The sequence below is a fragment of the Sciurus carolinensis genome, chromosome 9 (assembly GCF_902686445.1).
Source record: "Sciurus carolinensis chromosome 9, mSciCar1.2, whole genome shotgun sequence".
NCBI lineage: Eukaryota > Metazoa > Chordata > Mammalia > Rodentia > Sciuridae > Sciurus > Sciurus carolinensis.
Genome location: NC_062221.1, coordinates 56970908 through 56983059, shown reverse-complemented (window position 1 = coordinate 56983059; position 12152 = coordinate 56970908). Strand labels below are relative to the sequence as shown.

The 12152-nt window shown below is 40.7% G+C and overlaps 1 protein-coding gene across 1 annotated transcript; it reads right to left on the bottom strand.

Annotated features, from left to right (window-relative positions):
- Positions 1–2647: 2647 nt before the first annotated feature.
- On the bottom strand, positions 2648–12152 carry Adipoq (adiponectin, C1Q and collagen domain containing). The gene is made up of 3 exons (XM_047564403.1): positions 12047–12152; positions 6965–7185; positions 2648–6067 (listed from the first exon to the last, which is right to left on the bottom strand). The coding sequence occupies exons 2-3, from the start codon at positions 7176–7178 to the stop codon at positions 5547–5549; spliced, it is 735 nt and encodes a 244-aa protein (XP_047420359.1). The 5' UTR covers positions 7179–7185; positions 12047–12152; the 3' UTR covers positions 2648–5546.

Sequence of the window (12152 nt, the reverse complement as noted above, 5' to 3'; positions counted from 1 at the left end):
CGGTACCTTCCATATTTTTTTTTTGACAATGTCTATCTCAAGATTGGATTTATTTTCTTTGACATCTATTTAAATGCAAAGTAAATTTTATGATGTTGGGGCTCCTGCCATCCTTCAAATCCTTTTCTTTTTCCTTCTTCAAGACTCTCATGGGATGTGGGCTGTCTAGTGCTAGCCAAGCTGAAGTAAGCCAGCTGCGAACTACCTTTCCCACTGATTTTAACAAACATTGTTAAGAAAATGAACACCTAAAGATCCTGAAAAGTAACCACAGCAGGCAGATTTAGGACTAAAGTCAATACTTGAATAATAGCCCATAGTCATGGGGAGTTTTGTGGAGTGTTCTTATCTTCTTTATCTCCTGAATCTAGCCTTAAGGGCAGGTCAAGTTCTGGAATTGTGCTGTAGGTACTGTCAGAAAAACTCCAGGAGATATCACCTCTTGCTCAACCCACAAGGCCAGGAAAAGCAACTCCAGGGTGACAAAAATTCCTGATTTTTTTAACATGTTTTCTTCAGTCTTTTCATCCAGGCCTGTCCTGAGGCTAGCCCCAGACAATGGGCAACATCATCATAGAAGCAGCATCTACATGGACATCTAAAACTCCCAGAGAAAATTCATTTCTCTCTGGCCAGAGGAATCAGTGAATGGAGTCGTGCTGTTCAAAGAACATGAGACAATTTCTGTTACTTCTTTTACATCCCCAGTCACTGAGAACAGCACAATCATGCAGGAAAATAAAATTCTAAAAGAACCCCAGTTTCCTGGCCAGAAGAACCAGGAAAGCGAGGGTCACTGGGGAATGGAGAATATAGGGAAATGCCAGAGGTGAAAGCTGGAAAATGAAATCTTCTAATTCTGCACAGGAACCTACACAAGTCCCAGTCTCAATTCCCAGTTACATGCATGCGGAACAGGCACAAAGAAGCTGACATACTGAGTCTCAGACTAAACTCTGAGTGGTACATGGGACATACACGTCCAAACCACACGCCAGAGGCTCAAAACTGGACTGACTTTGGAATATCCACCTTTGGAAGGTGAAACACGACTTTAATCTGAACCTAAAGCAGTTGTCTGCTTTACACACACACACACACACACACACACACACACACACACACAACTAAAATTTAAAAACATCAACATTCACTAGAAAATTTTAAGAGAACCCAGAGTCTTATATCACAACATTCAAAATATTCAGGATGCAATCCAAAATTACTCAATGCAGATAGAATCTAGAAAATATTACTGATGATAAGGATACCAACCCTGATAGGCCCCAAGTTAGAACTACCAGATAGCCTTTTAAAACAACTATTATAACCATGAGGTAAAGATGAAAATTCTTGAAATAAATGGAAGTAGCAATGTTCTCAAAAGAAAAGGCAAAATATGCATACACATACACAACCAAATGAAAAATCTTAAACTGAGAGATAAGAATATCTGAAAGTAACCATTTGCTAGATGAGCTCAATAGCAGAGTATAGATGAGAGAGGAGTCTATGAACTTAAAGCTACATCAATAGAAATTATGTAACAAAAAGAACTAAAAGGAAAAGATTTTTAAAAATTAATACAACCATAGAAATCTATTGATTTAACATTCATGTCATTGAAATTCCAGAAAGAAAGGAGGTTCAGAAAACATATTGGAAAAAACAATGTCAGAAAGTGTTTCTAATTTGTTAAAAGACATATATTTACAGATTCAAGAAGCCCAATGTACCCCGAATAGGTTAAACTCAAAGAAAACATGTAAGCACATCATAATCAAGCTGTTGGAACCAAAGGTAAAGAAAGCACCTTAAAAGCAGCAAGAAGAAAAAAAGGTCAATTACATATAAGGAAAACTATTGATCACAGGTTTCTCATAAGAAACCATGGAGCACAGAAGATAATGAGATGACATCTTTAAAGTATTGGAAGAAAACAATAAAGTAAACTAAAATGCTGAAAGGGAAGTATTGTCAAATTAGAATTCTATATTCGGAGAATATATCCTTAAGGTATTCAAGCAAAATAAAGATGAAGGAAATCTAAGTGAATTCATCACCAAGAGACTTGCTCTAATGCTAAATGAAGTTCTCAGGTTAAGGAGACATTATCTCAGAGGGAAACATGGAACTTCAGGTATATATAAATAATGAAAAATATAATAAATATCAGAACAAAGTGTTTTCCCCCTTAAATTATTTAAAATATATGTGACTATTGAAAGTCAAAAATATATAAATCATTTGTAATGTTTCAATGTATATAGACATAACATATTTAACAACTATAACACAAAGGGAAAAGAACATAGGAACCTATATGGTTATAAGGCTTCTACAGTTTACTCAAAGTGGTAAAATAGTAAGTCTACATACTGTAAAAAGTGTACATTACAATTTTTAGAGCAACCACTAAAAAATACCACAGAGACATAGCCAAAAAGCCAATAAATTAACTAAGATGAAATGCTATGAAATAGTAAATAATCTGAAAGTGATTAAGAAGAATAATTAGAAGCAGCAAACAGAAAACAAATAAAATGATCACCTTAAATCCAACCATGACAATAACTTTATTAAACATAAATTTTCTAAATGTCAATTCAAAGAAAGTGATTTTAATATTTAATTTTTTAAAAAAAATTATGCATAGCCTAAAAGAAACACATTTTGAATATAATAATACAGATATATTTGAAGTAACAAGATGGAAAAAGACATGACATCCAAACATGAATCAAAACAGAATTGAGTGCCTCTGTTAATTTTAGACAAAGTAGACTTCAGAACAGGGAAAATTATCAGAGATAAAGGTCTATATAATGATAAAAGGGTAAACTCATCAAGAAGACATAATACTAAACATGTAGGTACCTAACAACAGAGCTCCTAAAAACATCAAGCAAAGGCTGTCAGAACTGAAGAGAAATAGCTACACAATTATCATACTTAAAGACATCACAAGACCATCAATCCTAAAGTTGTGGTCACAATTTCTCTCAGGGGGTATTTTGTAGATTGTGTTTCTGTGTGTTTCTCTCTGTTTCTGGTTCCAAAAGGAAATGACCCTTCCCCAAAGAACTTAAGAGTGAGCACAGAACCATATCTAGTGCTGTGAGTATCCCACCCTAGCCAGATATGGGACTGTAAGCATTGCTAGACATTAGCTACTTGTTGAAATTTTAGAGAAAACCAATAGTAATTTTCTAGCAATGTCCAAGAAACCAAAGAAAGTTCAAGTATGACATTAACAGTTCCTTGTGGACAAGTGTTAATATACACCCGTCATCCATTCTCGCACTTCTGGTAATAGTGTCCAGATTTTGCTTTAGGGAAAATATCTCTAAATACCCCTTTCTTGAGCCGTAATTGAACTTGTCTTTGAGCATATCCCATGCTCCTGATTCCATGATTGGTCAGAGATAGGCACACAAGCCTGGCCAGAGCTGTTGAGATACAAGTACATACTTGCTAGGACTTCTGGAAAAGAGTGTACTCTCTTCTCTTTGGGAACCACCAGAAATGACATTTTCCATCTGACCAGATGGTGTGATATGAAGCTATAAGAACTGGGCAGGCTATGGTTTTTGGTTTTGGTTTTGGTTTTTTTTCGCAGTACTGGGGATTGAACCCAAGACCTTGAGCATACTAGGCAAGCACACTACAATTGAGCTACATCCCCAACCCTGCTAATTCCTTTTTGACATCATAAGGCAGAGCCTCAAACTATAATCTCCAGCTCCTGAGAGTGAAGCCTCGTTATGGAAGGTAGAGAGAAAGAACAGACAGAAAAAGGGACTTCATTGCTTCCTTACCTAAAACAGAACAGCTATTTTCTATCATAAAAAGGAACACCTTTTGGTTTTCCTTGTGTTAGTTTGGATTGGGTATTCTGTTATTCACAACATAGTGTCCTAACTAACCCAAAGTTCATCCCTCTTTAAACCCCATTCCTTCCTCCAGAAATAAAAACACAATTTATGTGCAGCAAGTGCTTTTACTTTTAGTTTTTAGATAGTAATTTTATTTGTAGAAAATAATGGTATGCAAGTACTTTAAAAGACAAAGTTTTATAGGTAGAAATAATAATCACTTAATGAAAAACAACATACATATAAAAGTGAATCATCCAGAACTTAAAACTGTAAGCAAAAAATAGGTTTTCTATTCCTATATTAATACACATGCTATAACTACTTTTTCTAAAACCCAAGAGAATGTTTACCACCATCAACTACTTGTATTTCATAAAGAACAAGAATAAATTCAGGAGGCCCAAGTCATCCCCCATCTTACCAGTACCCATAGAAAGAATGACTTCCAAATTTCTCCATACATTTTACATTTCAGGCTCAAGTTATCTTTTTGAAGAATTCTATAAGTGTTCTGTAAAGCATAATCACCCCTTCTTTGATGGGAAAGTTCAAGATATCCATTTGAGTAAGAATTTGATGCTTAAAACCAGGGAGTTCCTAAATTAAAGATGTTTCTATGGATAAGAATTTGGATAAGTGGAGAGAGTAAGATGGAATTAATTCTGGGTACACATGGGATCCAGGAGATCAGTCTTCTTCAGGGATTTATCAAAGACCTACAAGGGATTCATGGATGAACGATGTCTTTACCAAGCAGTTGCCCCCAGTTTGAGGGAGGATGTCTCCCACACCCAGGACTCGGTGTGCAAGGAATGTTTGCAGGAAATAGATGGCACATTAGAGAAGCTCCTAGTCAGGTGGACTTGAGGAACAGGGAAGAATTCAACTGTGGAGAAAACTGGAAGCAGTTTTCTCAGTTGGAAGGAAGAGCATGAGGAGAAGCACAGAGAAGAGCAAGTACAGAGCAGTGCAGAGGACATTGTGTGGTCATCCTGGGATGGGACCTGCCATAGAATCTACCACCTTCTCTGAGGGAGTTCTGCTGGGGAATAGTCTTGACCTGATGAGGAGTTCAGAGGTCATCAGGTGAAATGGGAAACAGACCCCTACCAATACTCCAAAGAAGCTAGTTCTTCTGAAAGGGAGCACAGTCTAGTAAGAAAAGGCCAAGGTTCTGGGTTTGATTTGAGCTCTGCCACTTAATATCCATATAACTCTCTCACCCTCAGGACCCCAGCTATAAAAAGAGGAGAGTAGTATGTTTCCTGTGTACCTTAAAGGGTTGGCGTGAATGTCAGTGACACAGTGGGAACAAAAAAAAATGGCATTGTCATCTACTTCCTGACAGTCATTACAGGGTCATATATGTGATGCTCCCCCAGTGAATATTATTATTATGCTATTATTGCCACTACATAAGAGATCTGGAAAAGCAGGAACCACTTCATCTTCAGGCCTACGAACACAGCATATGACTTTATGAAAAGACACTTGATGGATGGATGAATGGATGAAATGAATGAATGAATGAGTAAATGAATGAATAATGTTTAGAATCCTCAAACTGGACAATAAAACCAATCTCTTTGTTATGCTGAAAGCTTGTTGACTGTTCTTTAGTTGACTTTTTGACTGTTGGGTCTGGTGGAGGCTCAGAATGAGTAGTGATCAGTTGGTGTCATAGTAGAGAAGGAAGCCTGTGAAGGTAGAGTCATTGACATTGTCGGCATAGACTCCATTGTGGTCTCCATCCCCATACACCTGAAGCCAGACTTGGTCGCCCACCTCCAGATGGAGGAGCACAGAGCCAGAGGCCTGGTCCACATTCTTGTCCTGGTACTGGTCATAGGTGAAGAGCATAGCCTTGTCCTTCTTGAAGAGGCTGACCTTCACATCCTTCATATAGACTGTGATGTGGTAAGAGAAGTAGTATAGCCCGGGAATGTTGCAGTGGAATTTGCCAGTGGTGCCATCATAGTGGTTTTGCTGATTGTAGAAGATCTTGGTAAAACGAATGGGAACATTGGGGATGGTGACCCTTGTTTCCAGTCCCACACTGAATGCTGAGCGGTATACATAAGCACCTTCTCCAGGTTCTCCTTTCCTGCCTGGGGTTCCTGGAAAGCCTCGGGGACCTTCAGCCCCAGTCACTCCAATTTCACCAGTGTCACCCTTAGGACCAACAAGACCTTAAAGAATGAGAAGAACTAAGTGACCAAAGGAAATGGAGCTCTTGCCTAGGTTGTGTCCAGCTGAGCCCACTGTCCCTGGGATCTATATCCACAACCTGCCTGACAGAACAAGGAGAAATGTTACTTCCTCTTTGCACATTCCCCAGAGCCCAGCAAGTTCCCCAAAATAAATGTCCGACCTTATCTCCTATAAATTTGCATCATAGACCCTCCACCCTTCAGGCCTTCATATACTGGCTCAACCAGAATATTAGTTATATTAGTTTTGCCCCCTATCTGCTCTGTTCATCATGCCCTCTCTCCTCTATTCTGCCTACACATCTTTGGAGGCCTGGCTCAAGCTCTGCCTTCTCCAAGAAGTGTCATTGCTAATCTACATCTGCATTGAGTGCATTTTCTCTATTCTATACTTTGGACACTTGTTCACATTCAGTTTGGCATATTTGGAGTAGACTTTCTTGTAGTAACCCATAACAGTCTTGCACATTAGATTTCTCTACTTATCAAAACCAAGAATTCTCTGAAATCTGTGGAGAACATTGGTGAGTTTGTAGTTAAGAGTGGTTGAAGGCTTCTGGATGAGACAGGAATTAAAGAGAAAAGAATAGGAAAGATAAACATATCCGGGAATGAGGGTGAGGATGGGGATGGGAAAGGGACAGGGAAGGAGATGCAGATGGAACAGTCAAGGGCACTTGGGTTTAGAGGTACCACCTAATCTCTCCCCTAGAAGTCCAACCCAAAATCAATTCCAGGCTGTTTAATGGTCACATAAAAAAATGAGTCACATCTTTCCTGTGTCTAGGCCTTAATTAATAACTAGAGTCTTCATGTAGCCCTGGAAGCCCTTCTCTACCCAGGAGTGATGAAGGAAACAAAAAACCTTGTTCTTACCTGCATCTCCCTTCTCACCCTTCTCACCAGGGGTGCCATCTCTTCCATCACGGCCTGGGGTTCCATTATGACCAGGATGCCCTGGGATGCCTGCCATCCAACCTGCACAGGCCCCCTTGGGCATGGGAAGCAGGACTCCTGGCCCTTCAGTAGTAACATCCTGGGCATGACTAGGCAGGGCTAATAGCAGTACAAGGGCTTGCAGCAACAGCATCCTGAGCCTGAAATCCACATGTATACTGTCAGCCATGGGAGAGGCACACCCCACATAGCACACTCTATTGGGAGTGTGTAGCAGCCCATCCATCTCAGCAGTGTCCACTCCAAGAACTGTTCTCTCAATACTCACCTCTTCCCATAAGACTTCTTCGACTATTTCAACATATCTTGATCTCTTTCTCTCCTGAAATCTGCAATGCTTAGCATTATTCCCTGTATGAAGTTTCCTTTTCTCAGCACGAGGGTGAGTTCATGATGGCAGGGATGACCCTCTTCAAGTTCCCCATATCTAGCACAGGACCAGGCACAGGAAAGGAGAGAGACAGTGACAACAGCCACTGAGACAGGTGCTGCTCCTTAGGAGTCAAGAGCCTCTCTCATTTTCTATGTATGCCTTGATCGCCCTCTACTGAATTTGAAGGGCTCAGGAAAGTGCAAGGAAACAAAATGAGAGGGTAGCTCTGGGTTGATTTGTCCCAAGGTTAGAAGAAAGAGGTGAGTTAGAGGAGAAGCCGAGGAGAGATCAGCAAAGCCCCTTTTGTGTTCCAGGAGATGCTTGTTCTGAACTTAAGATTCTATGTGTCTTTAAACTTCCCCACTACTTGGCATCTCTGTCCTCTCTCCTTACAACTTTAGCAAGAAAACTCAGAATTTTGGCTTTGTTTTTTTTTCTCTAGAAATGAGGAAAGAAGAATCTGTGCGGCTCTGTTCTCTTCCACAGGGAAACAGAAGGTGAGAATCCAGAATGTGCAAACTAGTGAAGGTACCTAAAGATAAAGGGGGGATGGAGATCTACCCCAAATGCTTGGAGGAAATACAAAGGCAGATATCTCTACAGTTCTCTGACTCCTTCCCTTCTCTTAAAAATTGAGATCCTGTTCTCCTAACCCAAGAGAACACCATCTGTCTCCAACACTTCAGTGTTATGGACAGTTTTCTCCAGTAACAGATGTAATCCATCTGGGTCCTCTGAGGGTGGCATGGGGTAGAGGTGTAGAAAAGGGAAAAGAAAGGAATGAGGACATTAAGAAGTTTCTGATGCTCAGAGCAGATTCTGATTGAAGAAGGCTACATTCTAACCTAATTCTAGATGAAAAATTAGCAACAGATAACAACTGAAGGTCGGTGTAAAGATGCCTAATTTTCAAAAAAAAAGTTACAAAAAAAGTATTTGTATTCTTTGTTTAGATAAAGCAATTTTTATGCTTTGATTTTGAAGAATTTCTGTCTCTATGGGGAAAACATTATTAAATGAAACTGAGGACTATAGGTAATCTAAGACTTAATCAGACCTATAAAGAAAAACTTACATGGGTCATGAAGATAAATCCTTAAGACTGCCTATAATTCTTTGCCTTTGAAAAATGTTATTTGTAAAGTCCCTACCTCATGTAATGTCTCTCTTAATTCTCACAAACATCTTGAGAGACAGTGTAGGGTAGAATAAGGAGCAGACTCTATGATCTTAGTACATAGTTGCCAATAATTTGTTCTAACTCTCAGTGTGTTACAGTCTTACATGTTTGTTGGAGGATTGAATGACTTAGAACATTGGTTGGGCATATGTCAGTGCTCACTAAAGGTTATCTATGACTGTGTCCACTTTTGGAGTGAGGAAAGTGGGCATCAGAGAGGTTAAGTGACTTGCCCAAGATCCCAGAGCTAAACATAGAGGAGCTGGAAGTTAAACTCTGGTCTTCCAGAGCCCAATAACAGATTCTTCAGCGTAGCCCAGGAGGGAGAGCATTGCATTCACACACCTTCCTTTTAGTGTTCCTCCCCATTAAAGTGGGGGATGACAGAAGATGGTGTAGAAAGACCTGACCTGCAAATTAAGAAGCAAGCCACCAGGCTTCTCCACCAGGCTCCACCTCACTCTCTGGTGTCTTACCTGCCCCATCCACCTCCCCAACTTCATGCTCTTTGCCTATAAATGTGGGATAGTAATTCTTGCCTATTTCACAATACCGTTTTGAGAACCAGTTGGTATACTTTATGAATGTCTAAAATACTCTACAATAAGGGAAGCAAACAGTACTTACAGACCACTGCTATATATCCATTGCCCTTTTTCTCCCATTTTATTGGTGCATCAGAGTTGTACATAGTGGTGGGACTTGTTATTACATATTTGTACACGCACACAAGATAGCATTATAATTCAGCCAATATCATTCCCCAGTATTTCCCCTTTCCCTCCCCTCTTCTCTCACTGTTCTCTTTCCTCTAGTCTTTTAACCTCATTTCACCCACAATGCCTGGAGGTAGAACTCAGTGCCACAAGAGAAATCCAAGGACCAGAGAGATTCAGTACAATTTGAAATCCAAATCACCACACTGGCTTTCCACTGGCCTGATCTTCCTGGAAAACCCTACACAGGCATGGGTTTATTCCCTTTTCTTATGTTCATATATGAATATGCAACCAGTGAAACTCTGAACCATGTACAACCACAGGAATGGAAACCTAACTGGAATAAGGTATATTCTATATATGTATAATATGTCAAAATATGCTTTACTGTCATGTACATCTAGAAAGAATAAATAAAAAATCATTTAAAAATTATACAAGGAGATGATCATAATGTGCTTTGAATCCTAAAGGGTCAAAGTATGAGCTCTCATTTTCCTGTGAAAAATACAGGAGAAATTCCACTTTGACCTGCTGGACTTTCAGTAGCAACAGCAGAATCTTGTGAAATACGAAGACAGGATCCCCTTTGGGACTAGCAAGAGACAGAGCTCTATGGGGGAAGAGGTTGCCAAACTGGTGCCAACTGCTCCAGCAGGAAAGAGCAGAGCAGCACACAAAATTCTGAAACACCAGAGCCAAAGTGACCCCAGAAATCATCTCTGCACTGCTCTGTTTTGGCAAATGGGAAAGCTCCAGGGAAGAAAGAAGCATTTGTTAGATCTTCATAGAAGCCAAATTCTATGCTAGGAGTTTTTATACATTATTTATTTTCACCTTAACAAGAAATCCCTGAAGGAAGGAAGCTTATCCACACCTTAGAGATGAGGAAATAGAGATAAATGATTCCCGAGAAACCTGTTTCAACTTCCAAACCGGTAAACCAGCCACCACTTTCTTTCAGATTCTGCTTCCTAATCTGCTAAGTGGGATCGTGAGAGATGAGGTGCATAAGCACACCTTGAAAATGGTGAACATCTTTGGCATATCATCTGCATATCTGACTTTATTTCATCCTTCTATTTCCTAGTTTTGTACTCTACTGTATAATAGACCCTCAGATTCAAAGAGGTTGAAATGCTGGCTTAAGATCATGCATGAAATTGCCATTTTTAAAGATCAAAATAGTAAAATATTGGCAATTTTGAATGATAAAACCCAATGATAAATGGCAGAACCAGGAATCTACTTAGCTGTCTGGCTCCCAGAATTGTCTGAAAGCTTCCACTCAGCCTGGAACGTGTCAGTACTCCTAGGTTTACCACACCCATACACAAACACGCATGTCTACATGTGTGTACACATGCTCACACACTCATATTCTAAAACAACTGGAAAGCAGAACATCCCTCCTCTGTGTTTTTAGGATGAGTCTCTCTCCCCATGAAGCTTTCCTGATTGAACACTCCTGATCTCCCAAACTCATCACTCCTGACCTCAGCCAAGTACCTGGATCACTGGTCCTCTGACTTGACAAGGAGATGATAGAAAGTCTATTCCTGCGGCCACCTTAAAAAGGACAAGGAGCAAGAACTGTGTCTCTCCTTGAGACTCCTCAGGACGTAAGGAAAGGTAGCAACAAGGGGTGCTGATGAAGCTGCAGGACTTGATTTCCACTGCCCGGCTCCATTAGCCAAGCTGGCACCATTGTGTTCCTTTGGCCACATGCTGCTAGGATAGTCTGCCCCCCAACCCAGTCAGGCAGAACCAGCCTCATTCCTAACAGAGACCCTAAGAGTGAATCAAGAATTAGAATCAAGCATGAGGCCTGATTCAAAAGCCAGAACCTCTCTATATCAGAGACCTGTGTCTGAGGGGCTGCTCTGACTTCTAAATCCCTTTCTCTTGCCTGCCTAGCTCTGACCACTGCTTCTACAGGTTAAAAACCACGAGGAAGCCTCAGCAGCACTTGCTGGGGCAAGTAGAATTGGGCTTGGCAAAGATCAAGCAGATTCAGATGCTTCTCTCAGAAAGTACCTTTTGAAAATGAGATTTTTCATAACTTTCCCAGACTATTTTCTCTTTACCTCACTTGAACCCTCAATTGCTGATCAGATACCCCCATAGTTACAGATACCCCCAAATCTACTGACATCGGTAGAAATGTCACATCACACTAATCTTTGTATCTCATGAACCACCCAGAGTCTGGTCCACAGCAAGTGGGCCAGACAATACATCCTTGCTGAACTGAATCAAGTGGCATGGATGATTTTAAACTCAAGTCTGAGAGTTGAGAGGTCAAGTCTGGACCTCCCCTTGGCTTTTCCCAAGCTGCTTCTTCATATGCTGATTCCTACACTCTACCTGGTCAAACCGAGAAGCAATTTAACCCCTTCTCCTTTATCTAATTGGACCCCATCTGTGGACAAACCCTCCCACTTGCCGACCTTAACCTTTTTCTCAGTAGGCATCCTGCCACCAAGTGAATTGGGAAAATTCAGAATGGCAACAGGCATTTGTCCAGAAGGAACAATTCTTTCTCTCTCATAGCTCTGGAGAATTGAAGAAGAATCCTGAGGCCTGTCTGCTTCCACCAGTGCTGACTTCGCCTGGGTTTTGCCCATACCCAGCCCTATACTACTACCAACAGGAAAAGTTGGGTACATCCCAGCCAAAGCTGGGCAGTCACCCCCACCCGGCCTGGAACTTAATAGAAGTGTTCTTACCCTCTGGTATGGAATCAGACACACCAACTTCAGTCAAGATGGACGGACGTGAAAAGGAGATGGCCTAGCCTCAACAGCCTGGTACTCATGGGGGCAGGCAGTCCCC